Here is a 17,167-nt window from a genome sequence, read left to right on the forward strand (position 1 = left end):
TCAATATACATACTCAAAAGTTTTGATATTTAAAATTAAGAAGGCTTTATGCAGTGTAAATCTCCAGAGACAGGGAAAGCTGTCAGGGTGGAGCTGGAAGTAAAATCTCTTTTAGGGTTCAAGCTAAGTAATTCTTCTTTCATAGAATCATTAAGGTTGGAAAAGACCTTTAAGATCAAGTCCAGCCATCAACCCAACACCACCATCACCATTACACCATGTCCCAAAGTGCCACTTCTACATGGTTTTTTAACACCTCCAGGGATGTGTTAAACTCCACCACCTCCCTGGGCAGCCTGTTCCTATGCTTGGCCACTCTTTCAGTAAAGATATTTTCCCTAATGTCCAATCTAAACCTCCCCCTGGTGCAAACTGAGGCAGGTGTGGAGCATGCTGGCTAGGGAAGCTTCCTCTGCTGAGTATGAAGGTCACTGAGTGCCTGAGGAACAGGGAGATCATGCCTAAACTTGATGTGACACTCGTTTGCCTTTACTGTTTCTTTCTGGGGAACAGCAATAAAATCTTCTTTGCTCACAGTGCAGGAGGTGCTTAAATTATTCCTCGAGAGCAGCTGTTCAGTGGTTGTTCCTAATTCCAGTGGTATCCAGGGTGGGTAAAAGATCTGCTGCTGGTGGTATCAGATCTGGGGATGGCCATTTCTCAAGCGCAAGGTTCTCACAGAATCCCAGCTTCGAACAGATCCCTTCCAAGACTCACCATGTGCTTAGGGCTGATCTGCCCCCTGTGCTGCTGCTTCTTCAGAACCATTTATCTCTGCCTTGCATATTTTCAGCCTAGGTTCAGTTCTCACAGTCACAAAACTCACTTCAGTATCTGGGGTTAAAGTGTGGGTGATTAAAGGTGACTCCACCTCCCCTGAGCCATTTATAAGTGACTTATAGAGCTAATAATGGCCTCATCCTTTTGTACCTTGGTACACAGCTTGTGTTCTGGAGTCTTTTATAGCTCAAATGAGCTGCTTTTGCTTATTTATTTCCCTCCTCACTCATCTTTAATAGTTATAAGAGACTCCCCCATTCTTCTTCTGAGTGCAGTGATTTAGGCAGGGCTCATTAACATAACTTACGTTACTAAAGATCACCATTTATGCTTGTAGACCAAGGAAAATGTGTGCAGTGCTAAATCAGAAGAGGTCCCACGAGCTCACCAAGGTGGCAGGGCTGTGTTTGAAGTGTGTATTATAAGTGGAGAGTCTTGTGTGTGGGAGGGATCACTTACAGGAACATGGACTGGGGACAGAGTTGCAGAGTGTTTCCAAAATACAGATTTTCTGTCGAAGTATCAGACTTACTTTCCCAGTTGGCCACCCTTGAAACGTCCAAATCAGAACTGTGGCCTGGTTCACCTCAGCCTGGCTCAGCCTGGTCTGGCTCAGGGTGCTGGAGTTCTGCAAGATATAAACTTGGAGCTGGATCTATCTTTCAATGTGATGCTCTGGTTTATGTGGGCTCTGGGTCTGCTGGCATCCCCTATGGTAGGGTGATGGAACCAGATCCTCTGTGCTGCTCTCAGCAGCTGAAGGGGGTTAGTCAGGTGGGCCGTGACTGAGAAGTAGCTGGTCAGTGTCACCAACTCTGCACTGCAGAGTACCACACTGAACTGGCAACCTTTCGATCTTAGGTGTTCAAGAAATGTGTGAACATGGCAATTTGGGACATGATGTAATAGCTATGGTGGTGTTAGGTTAAGGGCTGGACTCAATGATCTTAAAGGTCTCTTCCAACCAAAACAATTGTACAATTCTATGATTTTCAAAGCCTTATTAGCTATGACTTTGTAAGAGCTCCAACAGAATTACTCTAGCAGAAAAGCAGTTTCTTGTGAGGGTTTTACTGCTATCCTGTGGGAATTTAATGATGATAATGAGGTGGGGAAAGAATGTTACAGCTATTTCTGAGAGCTAACAGGGAAGTGCAGGGTACCTCTTCTGGGAGTTGTGATGTACATTCTCCTTTCCCTCCCTCCCCTTAGATCTTTTGATTCTATTCAGCCTAAAGCTACTGTGGAGTTTATGGGACCAAACTAATCGTTTGCCACAAAAATTACTATCTTCTGAAGACAGCCTCTGCAGAAGGGTAAAGGGAAAAACAGTAAAATCCTTTTAGGAAAGGGTTGGGAACAGTTTTCACTGGAGAACTGGATGCAGGAGGCCGCGTGACAGGGACCTTGTGTGATTCATGAGGAGCCTTATTGCTCCCTTTCCTTGCTTTTCTCAGGCTAGCTGAAGTCCTGCTACTAAAAGACTTCAAAGAGCTTAATGTTTTCTTCCACAGATAGTCTAAAAAACTGTGAAATAAAATCAGAGAAATTAATTAAACCCAATTTCTCTCTTGCTGGCAATCGCACCTGAGGAGCATACAGAGTACAGGTGTTTTAAAGGACAGCACTGATTTCTTTTCAAATAACACCAATAGGCTTTTTCAGTAAACATACAAAAGAATTGCCTCGGGTCAGCAATGCCACCCTCCTTTGCTGCTCAGGTTTTTTTTGCCAAGGAACACAGCCCTGTGTTAAAGTGACATGGCAGCATCGCTTTCACAGTTTCATGGCTCCCAGCTGAGTTTGGGGATTGGTTTTGGGGCACCGAGTGTACAGAGCTGCACATGGAGCTGAGGAATGCACATTTGCAGGAGGGCTTTGTGGTAGGGAGCAGCAGTGCCTTGAAGTCGGTTCCCATGTCCAACAGTGAGACCAGGGGGTGGGATGAAACACAGCGCTGAGTGCGTCTGAAATGCTCTGCTCCACACATTTCGTAGCACCGGTGATTGAACTCGACATCCAGCTTGCCAGAAGCCACGTGTTTGGTATGGACATGGTGCACTCAGGAATCTAATTCTTAATTCTGTGTTGCACTGGCAATAAGAGACCTCTGACCTCTGCTGCCCTGGCACACAGAGATTAGATATGTGTGTGTGACTCAGAGGAAGCTGGCTGAGTTGTTCAGCGATGTAAGAAAAAGAGGTGGAGCTGCGGGAGCCAAATGAAACCCAGAGCACTTCTATACCTTACCAAGTTTGTGCCCCCAAAAAAGCCATTCAAACCCCAGCTTCCTCAAGAGATGAAAGTTCCCTGTATTGAGAGAACGTCTGGACTTTCTCGTGAGCACTAAGTGCAGCCTCCCTTAATTAACGGAGAGCAGCTCAGCGTAGTTGTGTGAAAAGCTCCAGTGACATAAAGCCCAGAAAGGCTCTAGCAAGGGAGTTCAGCACCAGAAGGGTTTAATGGCATTATAATGTCCTCGAATTGCAGTGGCCACAACACAGCGAGATGTATTCCAGCAGTACATTAGCAGTAAAATCAAGTGTGCTTTTCTCACTTGAGCCCTTGTCACCTTCACTACAAAATGGAGTTGCCGTGCCTGAGACAGCCACACTAAAAAGCAGGGAAGGCAAAGGCAATATAGGTGGAGTCCCCAGTCCCCAGAAAGAAAACAAGCTGTCCTTTGTCACAAATCTCCCACCTTACTCCAGCCCCTTTGTATGCTTCTTGCATTTTATTGGGTGTTTAATAGTTTCCTGAAATCTATCTGGTTTGGGACCATGCTTTGCAGCCTCCTAATTCCCATAATACCTACGTGTTGGGAATCTGTTTGTTGGGTTAGTACAGACCCTCCCTTCTGTTTGCACAAGTATCTGAGGGTCTGTGCAGTCACTCCACTCATGCATTTAATAAACTTGAACCACAGCCACGTCTGTGGTGTGTGGCGAGGCGTGCAAAGCAAGAGCTGTAGGACAGGAAGGAGCTTGGTAGTTAAAGGCTGTTTAGATGAATTAACGCTAAAGAAAAGGAGCTGCTTGACAGACTGAGGAATTGAAATCCATTACAGATTGAAAAGCAGACCTGCAGGCTCAGAAGAGGCTTCAGAGGCAGCAGAAGCTTCTCTGTGCTGCCCACAACAAGACTAACACGGAGAAGCCATGCGAGGGGGCACCCAGTGGCTCCCTCCGCCTCTGTCAGCTGCAGGGGCTGCCCGAAGGCTGCCAGCTGCTGAGCTGCATTGAACGGGTCTTTGCTCATGTGTGTATTTATCCTGCAGAGGCTCAGCTGAGGCCTGTCAAACTCACTTCAGGAAATGTTCACTCATTTCCAACAAACAGTTTAGAAAACTCAATCTCAAAAGAGACAGAGAAGCTCAATTTTTCTTCCTTGCTACATCTCCTTGGTCCTTCTCTTGTGCTGGAAGATGAATGGCTCGGATGTGCCCGCAGTAACACAGGCATGGCTAATCTGCCTTTCTATTGATGACCTGTTTCAGAGAGCCCTGGCCTGATTTATGAAAATGTACTGTACTTTGCACCGTGTTTTGATGTTGCTCTGTCAGGACTGCATGCAAACTGCAGCAGAACAGTGATGCTTATTCATTCAAAGAGTGAAGGGCTGGCTGGGAACTGAATGAGCTCATAGTTGTCGCCGCCTTCACGCACAGAAAGGGAAGCAGGAGAAGGCGGGTATCCCAAGCCCTGTCATTCTTCCCCTGACCATCAGTTGGCTTTATAAACCATAATCTTGAAAGTACAAGGTCATGGTATTTATTTAATCATTCATAAAATAGGTTTTTTAGGGATGGATTATTTTTTAAACTCTCTTTCTGTAATAAACCCTGATATAGTTGGAACTGGGGTCTGTTTGCCTGCCAAATTTCCTTGCTTTGGTTATTATCACTTGAGCATTAATGGATTTAAAATTGAAGTGTCTAATTCCCATCTCTTATTGGCATAATTCAGCAGCTACTTCTATTGCCTGGGGGAGTCTCAGCCTTGTTGCAGCCCCTGTGTGCTGAACCGCTCTTCACACACACAGAGACTAATACCACGACAATATTCCACCCACTGCTCAGACAGCAAAGCCCTACCCTAGCAGGAGGATGTTTGGCAGGTCCCTTGCTTGAAGCCCAGCTGCCAGTGCAAACTAGAGGATGCACAACAGAGGCGGAAAAGGTCTGCTGGAGAGCAGGGCTCCAAAGGCTCAGTGCTCTGCAGAGAACACTGCAGTAGTTCGGAATCATCCTGCCATTATGATTTCTGTGCTGTAAGGCACAGTTTACCTCTTACCTTAAATCACAGGAAACAGTTTCAGTCCTAGGTTGATCACCCATGGGAACATTAAATTGCCTAAAGTGTTAATTAGCTAAGATTCACTAATGTGAACTGTTGCTAGCTAGAAGCAGATGTGATGAGGAAGTCACACTGAAAGCTGTTACCTGGCCCGTTGCACTGCTAGAGAGAATCCTTGTCTTTAGGCCCTTCATGTGTACGCCTGCAGAGCACAAAGACAAGTGAAGGTCCTCAGGGCAATCAGCTCCCAGGCTGAATGTTTTCCTTGGGGCCACTTCATCTTCATCTTTGATCTGTTTCCTCTCAGGTGGAAATCTGGTACTTTGAGGTGCTGCCCAGTTTTTCTTGTTGCTGGCATTCTGGGGAAAAGAGGAAAGGTAGAAAGCATCAGACAGAGCTTATTAGTGTGTAGGAGAGCAGTCTGGTTTAAGAACAGCACTCCAGCTACAAAAGGGCAACAGGGATAAGTGCAGTGCCAGAAAGGAAGAGATGATTTCACTTATGGAAGCAAGGTAGCCTGTGGGGTAGGAGAAGGAGCAAATGTACCAGGCACTGCCTGAAGGTCTTCTGACTTCCAGCCTATCAGACACTGCAAGGTGGAGGTATGATGTAGTTCTCACCCTGAAAATATTATGCTCACATTAGGATACAAGAATCACATCTGCTCTCTTGCTGCTGCCCAGACATGCTGCTCCCAGGAGCATGTGCTTATGCCTCCAAACTTCCCCACAGCCAATTTCTGCAGGCTCACATGAAGCTTGTCCCAGAGTTTTGCAGAGTCTCACCCTCCTCAGCTCAGGCCAGTTTGGTTCAGCATTATAATGAAGCCAAAGCTGGGACTTATCTGTGCTCAGCTGCCTGCTGTGAAGTCCTTCCCTTGTGTCGCATACTCCCATGCTTTGAGGCTTTTCTGACAGCAGCTATGATTTCTTGCTGTGCAGCACAATGAGACTGGATCCTGACAGGAGCTGTTAAGAGCTGGTGTAAAAAAAGCTAACATGAAAATATCCCCAAAACATAATACTGCCTGTAAATAAACTCCTTACTTATCTGCTGAATCTGATAGCAACTATAGGATGTTGACCTTAACCAGACATCACCTGCAAGAGAGACATTGCAAGAGCCATGATAACCTTTTTTGGTACATTACCTAGGCTCAGACAAACCAGGATGGAAATGGATTTGCTATGGATCTGTTTGCAAGGAGGGGGTGTTGTTGTTTAAAGATAATAATATTAGGAATGCAAATTATCCTAGGAAAGCTGGTGGTATTTAAATATGATTTAAATTCATTTAGTGTTTAAACAGGAAAGTGGAAAATGGCATTAAATTCAGCTGAGGATGAGACTGTGCATTCTGGAGTCAGAAATGTTAAATACATCTACAGAATGGAATAGAAGGTCTGACTGGTAATGGGTTGTGAAAAGAGTTCAGGGTTTTAATAGATCATTCCTTCAGATCATCAGCATGGTAAAGTGGTAGTTAATAAATTCTTTGACGTGTACATTTACCCATATATTTTAACTAGCTGTAATGAACAGGTCCTGTCAGCTCACCTAGATCCTTGCAATAGCTGCTAAATTGCTTGAGTGAGATTTAGTAACTCTCAGCAATATTGATGTCTAGAGCTGCAGGTAATAAATAAAGTGACATCAGGACTAGCTTGAGCAGAACATTGTGGAAGGCCTTTGCCAGGCTTGCAGCAGGAGATGGTGTTTGGCCCCAGTGAGTGCTACTGGGCATCAGCAAGCTCTTCCCTGTGATTAGTTTTTGGTTGATGTGAGCATCCCATGCCCTGTCACTCCCAAAGAACCCCTTCTCCCAATTGTAGGTTGACTAGAGAAATTTGTCTCCTGCTCAGTTCTGTATCGATGCCATTCCCTGCTGCTCCCCACAGGTATGTGGTGTTCCTGGGGCTGCACACAAAGTAGAGGAGGAAGATAGCAGAGTCTGAGCTTTGGGGAGAAGAATCCTCTCTTGGTGCCATTATACTAGGACTGTCTTGATGTTTGAGTAGGAATTAAGGACAGAAAGAAGCTGTTCTTTTATCCCAGCTTGTACTGGAAATGTTTACAGCAGAAAAAGCCTGCCTGTTAAACTGATGCTGACTTATACAGGCTATTCCAGGCACACCAGGCACCTTTCTTCTTGTTCCTAGCTGTCCTCTGAACTTGGAGCTAGGTTAAATCTGTATCCTTTCTCTTCACTCACTTTCTCACCATGTGGTGTACTTTATTATTCGTGAAGAGGATGATTAATTACTGTTTTTTCTTTCTCCTTTTCTCAGGTTTCTGACAGATGTGACTATGTCTTTGTCAATGGGAAGGAAATGAAAGGCAAAGTGAATGTCAGAGTTAATTTTACTTACCAGCATCTGAGTGCCCCTTTAGAAATGACAGTCTGGGTTCCTCGTCTTCCGCTGCAGATAGAGGTCTCTGACACAGAACTAAATCAGATCAAGGGGTGGAGAGTCCCCATCATCTCTAATAAGAGGTAAGTTTCATTAGAGGATGTTCATTCTGGGCTGTGCACTTGCCAAAGACCTGTCAGGACCAGTGGATCTGAACATGCTCATTTGGCCTTAATGCAATTCCGATCTAAATTTGAAGGTCATCAGACATTTATTCAATAGGCTCCTTCACTGGACTTATAAGGGAAATGGAAACTGCAGGTAGCATGATCCTACATTGGAAATCAATTTCCTTTTATAGCTCTAGTGACTGAGATGGAAAGAGCAAACTGGACAAGTTAGGCAAGATCAGCCATGAGGCAGTAGGGAGACATCAACAAGGACCAGCTCTGGCAAGGCTGATCAGTCTTCAGCCTGGCTGACAGGTCCTGCTGGTTAATTCAGTCATTGTTAAAGGTCACAGTTAGTACATACTTGTTTCATACTAGTGTAGGGTCCAGGGATACTGATCAGTGTCTCAAAATGAAGACACTGGTACACTAGGGCTATAAAGATCATGTCCATGCCCACAGGTTAGTGGCATGTGAAGGATAGGACAGAGTATGGACATAGGCAGATCTAGACTGTGTCTCTTTCCAGTGTAACTAAGAACAAGAACAAATTGATAAAGTAGACACTTACTCTTCCCACCTACCTATGAAGACATCATTTATTACTAGGTTTCTGTTGGCAGCACAGCAGAGATTGGGATTTTGGTGGAGATGTGGTTTCAGCCTGAATGCCAAACAGAAAGGGATGTGCATGTAAGCAGAGAGATTTCCATGGCAACACAAAGATGTTTATGGGAAGGACTGGAGAGGGGCTGGGGGAAAGTATGAAGGTCCTGAAAGTAAGAGCTTAACATGGAAAATACTGAGAAGTATTTGGGGAGGACAGTGTGGTAGCAAAACTAGCAGACCAGCTGGTCATGTCAGCAGCTGCTTCGGAGATCAAGGCTGCCTGGAGGTTCCAGTTCTGAACAAGGGAAACAGGACAAAAGTGAGGGAGCTTGACTGCAGAACTGCACTTGAAGAAAACAGCTTCAGCAGAGCAATGGAGGCAAAGACTTCCTGTACCAGAGACAGGCTGTCAGCCATAGCTCTCCTGATGCAAGCTCTACTAGCAGCAGTTAAAATTATGTTTGAATTCCTGTTGTCCTTCCAGACCAGCCAGGGACAGCGAAGATGAAGAAGAGGATGAGCGTAAGGGGAGAGGCTGTGCCCTTCAGTACCAGCACGCAATGGTGCGAGTTCTCACGCAGTTTGTAGCTGAAGCTGCAGACCCCAGTGGGCAGCTGAGCTATTTGCTGGGTTCTGACTGGCAGATCGACATCACTGACCTGGTCAGTGACTTCATGCAGGTGGAGGAGCCAAGAATCGCCAAGCTACAGGACGGACAGGTTCTGATTGGGCAGGAGCTTGGAATGACAACAATTCAGGTAGGAAAGACTAATTATTCCCTTGCCTTTATTAACCTTCCACTTTGGGAACTGAGGTACTGAGGTCTACAGCAGCTTCTTGTATTAGCAACAGAAACTGAATCCATACATTTTTGAATGGAGCAGAACTGCAGCAGGACCTGGAAGATACAGTAGAGATGGGTTTCTCTTCTCATCTTGTGCCCTAAAGTGTGTAGATTGCACTTTGAGTGAATGTAGCCCAACCTGTGTACTTGGAGGCTGTTTCTGATTGTATCTACTAAGGCTTTTTTTAAACCTGAAGCAGACACATGGGCTACCACAAGCATGCAGTGGGTGAAGCAGCTCAGTGTTCTCAAAGCCCACACTAGAAGACAAAAGGGTAGAGTAAAATCAGCTAATGCTAGTTGAGGAGTTGAGACTGGAATACGAGTCTCAAGGTGTTGAATCCTTGCACACCTTGCAAGCTCACGCAGTGTGTTAGAAAACAGAAATGTTAGGGCACATTCCAGAGTATGCACAGATAACAATCAGTACTTCTGGAATGATGATAAAAGACTGACTGATTAGTGACAACTAAGCAATGTTCTCCAGGGATGCAGATTTAGCTTCATCAGCCAATATGGCCAAAATATGACCTATAAATAACACTGTATGAAAGCTACTCTGAAGTAACTCACCTAAACCTATGCATCATATCATTGGCAGCTCTTCCTGCTGTGCAGAGAAGTACTTGGCCTAGAAAAACAAAGTCCCAGAATAAAAGAGTAGGGAGGGGGAAATGATGAATCCAGTGATACTACAGAGTGAAAAACGTGTTAACGAGCACTTGAACAGGAAAAAAACACTCCAGCTCTGCAAACATGTTCATCATCCCAAACTGTCACACCAGAAAACAACCACCACATCTATCAGGAGGATAACACAGGTTGTTAGGGCTGGAAAATGGAATTTGAGGTTGTCAGGGCTGGAAAATGGAATTAGAGATTTTGACTTTCTGCAAAATGTGCAAAGATTTTCTGAATGCCTTTCCAAAGCTCTGGGACTTGCAGTGCTCCTACAAATGCACACAGAAGTGTGGAAAGAAAAATCCAAGGGGGAAAAAAACTTGAGAGCAAGTTGTATTTAAAGAATACCTCTCATAAACTGCTTCCAAAATGTTCTGTACTCTGTATGGATCATTAAATTCAACTTGCTTCCTAATGAGCATCTTTGGATGTCATGTATCAGTGCAGTGACCTCCTTGCACATTTTTGTAACCAAAACTAATTTTCTCAGTCAGTTTTGTAGACAGTACCATGAGTGTTTATTGTAGCAATACATTAGCTTTCTTGCTGTCATTTATTGTATGGATCTTATTTAAACCTACAGATTGCATTGTGGATGTGCTACCCAAACCCAACAGCATTAATAAAATAATTGCATTTCATACAAAGGTTCCATTTCCAAGCAGTTAATGCAGCTGAAACACATATGGTTAGCATAGCGCAGAGGTGAATGGCATAGCTGAATAGAATTCTGTTGGTTAAAGATGCTATAAGCACCCTATTATTGTGGGAGAGTTATAAAATGTGACTAGCTATTTAAAAAACATATTTTAATAGTATCTGTCTGCTAAAAGTAATTCTTCTCATTAACATAAATCTCCCTTATCTGTGTTAGAGTAGCTCCATGTAGCTGCTTTGCTTGGTGCTATGCAAAATGGCTGTTGCTAACTTCAATTTTTCTTTTCAGATATTGTCCCCCCTTTCAGATGCTATCTTGGCTGAGAAGACAGTGACAGTTCTGGATGAGAAGGTGACAATAACTGACCTGGGCGTGCAGCTGGTGACTGGATTGTCACTTTCTCTGCAGCTCAGTCCAGGAAGCAACAAGGCCATCTTTGCTACAGCAGTAGCACAGGAGCTGCTCCAATCTCCAAAGCAGGTACTCTTGCCCTCAGTACTGTGCTGTGAAAGAACACCACTCAGGTTCACTGTTACTCAACTTATAAGCTGGTGGGATCAAGCAGATATTTATTAATGAGATGCTAATAAAACAGCTTCTTTATGGGTTCCTTTTTCTGAAGGGCACTAGGTACCCTAACAGAAAATCAAAAATGTCATTGTGTCTAAACAACAAACAACTAAACAGCTAAACAGCTAAAGCTGCCATGGCTACATCCCATAAATTGCACATGCAACTCAGTGAGGTGTCATAATTAAGCAACAGCAGCCCCCTTACACACACAGTCCCACTTTCTGTCCCATCCAGCACCTACTAAATCACAGGAGGTATTGCTGTCTTGATTGCCAAGCTCAGGCAGTGAGATCAACTCTTTAAGCACATCCTTGCATGAGAGAGTGTTTTGCATCTGGCAAACTCTTCTTCCTTTAGTTACTTTCTGTGGGCATTTTAAGATGTTAGAGAACATCCCTTTCATTCTGATTCATTACTAGAATATGAATCAGCATCACTGAGTCATTTCCTGATTCATGATTCCATAAACTGTTTTGTTGTTTCCCTGTTATTCTTCATCCCTATATTAGAGAACCAAGTTACCAAGGGCTTTTGGACTATGCCATGTCCTGTCAGTCCTTGCTTGATATTTGCCCTTGTGCTTCCATTTACATTTGAATTTAAACTTTGGGTTTTTTTCAACCCAAATCCATCAATCCGGGATTTACATCCAGGATACACTGGATTCTTCTTGATTAAACATGTTCTGAACTTTAAAGGGAAATGACCATGGCATGCACATTTGAAATCTGGCCAACTGTCAAGGCACTGATTCATCATAGGGCCTTATTCTTGTGATGCACGATGAGAAATGCTGCAGAACTGCTGTCTTTATAGGGTGATAAAAATCAGGTTCACACAGTATTCCAGGAGTTAAAGAAATCAATGCCAGGCAGCTAGAAATAAGGCCAGTGAGCTAATCCATTGCTGACATGGGGAATTAAACCAACTGCCTTGAAAACGGAGCAAAAGGTGGGGTTGATGCATTTGAAATTTCAGTTGCCAGAAATGGAGTCTAGAGGAGTCGCTCTCTGGATGCAGGGGTCCAGTCAGTACAGCACTGGGTGAGTATTAAACCAGTGAGGAAGATGTGCACCTTCCACCTGTCAAAGCATGACTCTGTTTTGAAAGGCATCTGACTCCTCCGATTGCTTAGCAGACGATGTTCAGAGCACAATCCCTGTAATCAAAGCAGCGCAAAATTATGACACAGTTATGCAGGTTTAAAGCAACGCAGTGGGAGGCTGAGAGTCGGTGACATAAATTCTATGAGGCCTTCAAGAAATATCCAGAGATTAATACACACAAAGGCAGGATTTATGACAGTGTCAGCAAAGTCTTGCTGTCCGGAAATAGAGGCAGAAGTAAATCTCCCACTGAAGCAAGGGGAGCTTTATGGCTGGAAGAGTTTCAGAATCAGGCCACTGATTGCCTGATTATGCACAATGCAATCCTGAAAGACCAGAGGTTTACTCCCTGTGATCTGAACAGGTGAATAACTGTGCCAGACACAACTGGCAAGATAATTCCATATGTTTATTCTCTGTATATGTATCGAGTTAGAATGTAAATACTGTCTGTTTGGGAAAAACTGAGTATTTAAAGAAAGCAGACTTTTAGAATCATGCTTGTGTGGTTATTAATCTGTTGTTTGGGCATTTGTCTATCTGTCAGGCTGTATCTCAGAGCAGGCTGTTCACAACTCTTACCAGACAAGAGTTGACATCATTTTAGACACCAGAATCCATTCACCTAGCGAGGAGTCTTTCTGGTGTGGATTCTCCAGTGTCTAAAGTGTAAACAGCCCAGCCAAAACAGAGCAAGTCAGACCATCAGAAGCAAACATCCCAGCCAGAACAGATCGAGGCAGACCATCAGAAGCAAACATTCCAGCCAGAACAGATCAAGGCAGACCATCAGAAGCAAACATCCCAGCTAAAACAGAGCAAGTCAGACCATCAGAAGCAAACATCCCAGCCAAAACAGAGCAAGTCAGACCATCAGAAGCAGGAATTAAGATTCCAAGACTGTCTGTAAATCACTGGGGCGCTTACAAGACTTTTGTAGGTAGGACAACAGTGTTCAGTAGGCCTTTGAGAATCCTTAGAGGACATGATTTTCAGGAATGGGTGAACACATGCATTCTGAAATCTGATGCTTTAAAATCTTTCACGTTAGAAGCCAAAAGCCAAGGTTCCCAGGAAGACTACACCATTACACAGGTGCAAGCAGAGAATTAGTGCTCAGCTCTGACCCATTTACATTCCGTAAGCTTCCATGCCCTCTGAAGTCTACAATCTGCATGGCTGTGACACGAGATTAAACTTTATTATCGTCTTGCTTTTGATTGCTAACAAGCATGAAAATTACCCTGGCTATTTCCTAAAGAAGCAACTGATTGGTTTCCTCTGCTGGCACAAGACACTTATTTAATTTGAGAGACAAAAAACAAGGACTGAAGGTATGGAGCCATAAGGACCTGCTTGCTATATATTAGGTATTTTTCAGCGTCTGTTGTGTATAATAAGAGGAGACTTTGTATTTTAAGCAGTTTAGAAATAATGTATCTTTTTTTTTTCCTTTTCATTTAAATATACAACAGTAAATGATCTCAGTCGCTGGTAATGCTTCCTGACATGCAATTTATTATGGTGCTGAAGTAGATTCTGCAGAGCCCAGGGGATACAGCTCCTTTAAGCACCTTTGGGGAAACAAATCTTATTACCGATGAATGTTTTAAACTAGTATTTCTCTTCACATCTTGGCATGTTATTAATTTTATTGCTCTCCCTTTTTATTTCCTTTCTGGTTATAAATGGTGTATGGATTTGTGAGGAGGAGGGAATACAGCAGGGCAGAACATATTTCCCACAGTGTTTATTCTGAGTGTGTGTATATTTGTTTTATGTGTTATAGGAAGCAGCCATCAGCTGCTGGATCCAGTTCAGTGATGGATCTGTCATGCCCCTGGATATTTATGACTCCAAAGACTTCTCCTTATCAGCCACATCTCTGGATGAGAAGGTGGTCTCCATTCACCATGACCCCAAATTCAAGTGGCCTGTGATAGCTGCTGAGACAGAAGGCCAGGGGACACTGGTGAAAGTAGAGATGGTGATCAGTGAATCATGCCAGAAATCCAAGAGAAAGAGCATTTTAGCTGTTGGAAGTGGCAGCATTAAAGTCAAGTTTGGGCAGAGCGATGCCAGCCCTAACATCAGTGACAGCAAGCACAGGGGTGCTGGTGTCCACCTAGAAAATCGCGCCAGCGATCGGCGCCAAAAAAACACCTTGCAGGAAAGAGCTGGGCTAGATGGGCAGTACTACAGCTCCTCCATGGGCCATGAGCAGGGCAGAGGAACCACCACTCAGAGGTCTATTCTAAGTAAAAAAGAAGACAGAGAAAGCCTCCTGGATGATGACAGTCATCTGCAGAATATCCCAATAGACTTCACAAGCTTCCCTGCTCAGGTGGATCTGCCAAGAAACAATGGAGACTTGGAGGAGGACGACCTAGTCCAGACCCCAAGGGGACTCAGTGATCTGGAGATAGGAATGTATGCGCTTCTGGGGGTCTTTTGCCTGGCAATTCTGGTCTTCCTTATCAACTGTGTCACCTTTGCATTGAAGTACCGAAACAAACAAGCTCCCTTTGAAGAGCAAGAAGGTATGAGCCACTCTCATGACTGGGTTGGGCTGAGCAACAGGACAGAACTTCTGGAGAATCACATAAACTTCTCATCTCAGCAAGATGAACATATCACAGCCATCGACAGAGGAGTGGACTACGAAGAGAGCAAATATCTCCTTAACACAAATGCCGCCAAAAATATTAATGGACAATCTTTCAGCTCTACCGAGTCCACATTCACTGAAGGGAAGGAACAGAAAAGTGAACCAACTGCTTCTCCTACCTCTAAGAGGAAACGGGTTAAATTCACCACCTTTACTACCATCTCCTCTGATGATGGGTGTCCAACTGTCAACTCAATCTTGATGAGTAGTGAGGATGATATTAAATGGGTCTGCCAGGATATGGACCTGGGGGAGTGCAAAGAACTTAAAAACTACATGGAGAGATTACATGAAAATGTGTAATGAGACACAAAAGACGGTTTTGTTTGTTTGTTTGTTTTTCACTCACCTTCTGCCTTTAATTTTGGGTAGTGGGGCAAAATTGATAACAAAAATCAGCTGGTGGATAACTCAATGGCGCCCCAAGAAGCCACCCAAAAGGAGCCAGGAGAGCAGAGATCCTGGACAGCTCTTAAAATCTGAGTCTCTGTGCTCAGAGATGGAAGTGAGAGATGTGTGGGGGTTTTTTTAATGCATGTAACATGAGGAAAAAAAAAAAGAAAAACAAAGAAAAAAAACTTAGCAAAATAATATGGTCTCATTCTCTGAGCTTTCCCAGGAAATCGATAAATATAACAAACTCCAGTGCAGTTTGGGTATTACAAAGTTCGCACAGCTCTACTGTTCAATATTGCAAGCTTTGGTTAAGAGCAAAAAAAAATCAGTCTCAGAATAAATAGATCCAAGATGAGAGCATGTCATTCAAGCCACATGCAGAAAACAGCCATGCAAGAACGTTCATTTAAAGCTGGCAAAAACCAACGGTGTGAGCAAAGGAGCTCCCAGAGCTGAAAAGTCATGAGTTTCCAAAGAATCTGGAGGGGGAAAAGGAGTAACTGGGCTGTTTTCAAACCAGCATGTTTGCCTCCCAAGCACTGAGAATGGATTCACATATACAGTTAAAAACTGAGACTCTATTTTTAAGTAGATGCCAAGGTAACAAACTTTGCCAGCCGATTTTCAGTATTTCTTAATTTGTAAAATAGGAGAAGCTCTAATCTCTGCTCAGAAAATCACTTGTCTAAAGGAAGGTCTGGTTTGGAAAGTTTGAGAGAACAAGCTATTTTTAAAAGCCCACTTTAATTGATCATCCTCTTTCAAATTTTTATTCCCAGCCATTTCCCTGCAGCTCTCCCCCACCTGATATCCCGAGGGCACTTTCTAGTATCAGTCAACTTTGGAAGCCTCTGGTTTCTTCCACTCCTTCCATGCACATTCACTTCTCCACGGTGTGCTCTTGCCAAGCACAAGCACTGTTGGTACCACGCTTGGTACTTGCTGTACATGCTGTCATTTACCAAAGCTGGCCACTCTCTCCTGGGTAAGTGTAACCTGTGCTGAACCCACACACCAACAGCAACTGCCTGTTTGTCTGTCCTCTTCCCTGGGAGAGGTCAGGTTGTTCGGTGCTCGTGTTTCTTTAAGACCCCTGCTCAGCACGTTTAGAGGGCACTCGAAGGTCACAGAGGAGTGCTGTACATTCACCATCGAAACCTGAACAGCTAAACTTGGTAGATAACATTTGTTTCTCCCAGAGGTGATGATTATCTTTTGTTTTCCTCCGATAAGGATGTACATATGGTAGGATTTCAGCGAGTACCCTTTGAATCCAGTGTGCCCTCCAGCCCTAAAACCATGACATTTTTTTGTGAGGCCCAAAAGCAATCTCCAGTGACCAGTGGCAAAGTGCCAAAGCACTAACTAAAAATTCAGTTTATGATTCAAGTTTTCCTTTATTTTCCAGAGTGAGCCCTTGCCCTGCTTCTGTTATTAAGTCTCTCTCTGTCATTGAATCTAGGTTGCTCAGTTTAATACACACCCGCCCTCCCACAAACACTTAGATTGAATCCCTCTATATTTAGAATGTACTGTAGATTGTAAGAATGTAATATATATATATTTATAAACATGCCAACTGTGAATAAAATTTGCATTTTAGTGGCTTCATCTTTTTTTCCTACTCTGAACGCCTCTTTCCTTTCACTGTCAGAACATTTACCCTAAAAGTGACTGACAGCAATGTGGAGACTTGTCCTTTGATGGAACGGTGAATTAAGGCTCTTGGCACCATCCACTCACCAAGTTTTACATTGTGCAGTGTTGGGGGGAGAAGTTACAACATCAGCAGCGTGTTATGCTACCAATGTATTTGCACCAAGTCACCCTTCCAAGGTTTAAAAGTCTTTGTGAATAAATCCACGTGCATATTCCTAGCTTGAGAGCCTGCCATGTGAATTTCTGCTCTTAGTGCTCTGGGGAAGATCCTCACTGGATTAGCTGCTTTTGAAAACAATTTTAGAAGAGTAAGTTGGTGTAAATAGTTCAAATGTGCCCAAAGCTTTGGAGATCAGTCCTTGCTGACTTTCACCACCT

The 17,167-nt window shown here is 43.8% G+C and overlaps 1 protein-coding gene across 2 annotated transcripts in view; it reads left to right on the forward strand.

Annotated features, from left to right (window-relative positions):
* TMEM132D (transmembrane protein 132D) overlaps nt 1-16,741 on the forward strand; it is a 318,685-nt gene extending 301,944 nt beyond the window's left edge. For both annotated transcript variants that reach the window (XM_064169011.1, XM_064169012.1), the window contains 4 exons: nt 7,363-7,568; nt 8,689-8,962; nt 10,676-10,867; nt 13,856-16,741. In XM_064169011.1, the coding sequence (XP_064025081.1) occupies nt 7,363-7,568; nt 8,689-8,962; nt 10,676-10,867; nt 13,856-15,037 (1,854 nt within the window). In that variant the 3' untranslated portion in view covers nt 15,038-16,741. The remainder of the gene's footprint in view (nt 1-7,362; nt 7,569-8,688; nt 8,963-10,675; nt 10,868-13,855) is intronic.
* Nucleotides 16,742-17,167: the final 426 nt, after the last annotated feature.

Source organism: Pogoniulus pusillus, chromosome 30 (assembly GCF_015220805.1).
Source record: "Pogoniulus pusillus isolate bPogPus1 chromosome 30, bPogPus1.pri, whole genome shotgun sequence".
Taxonomy (NCBI): Eukaryota; Metazoa; Chordata; class Aves; order Piciformes; family Lybiidae; genus Pogoniulus; species Pogoniulus pusillus.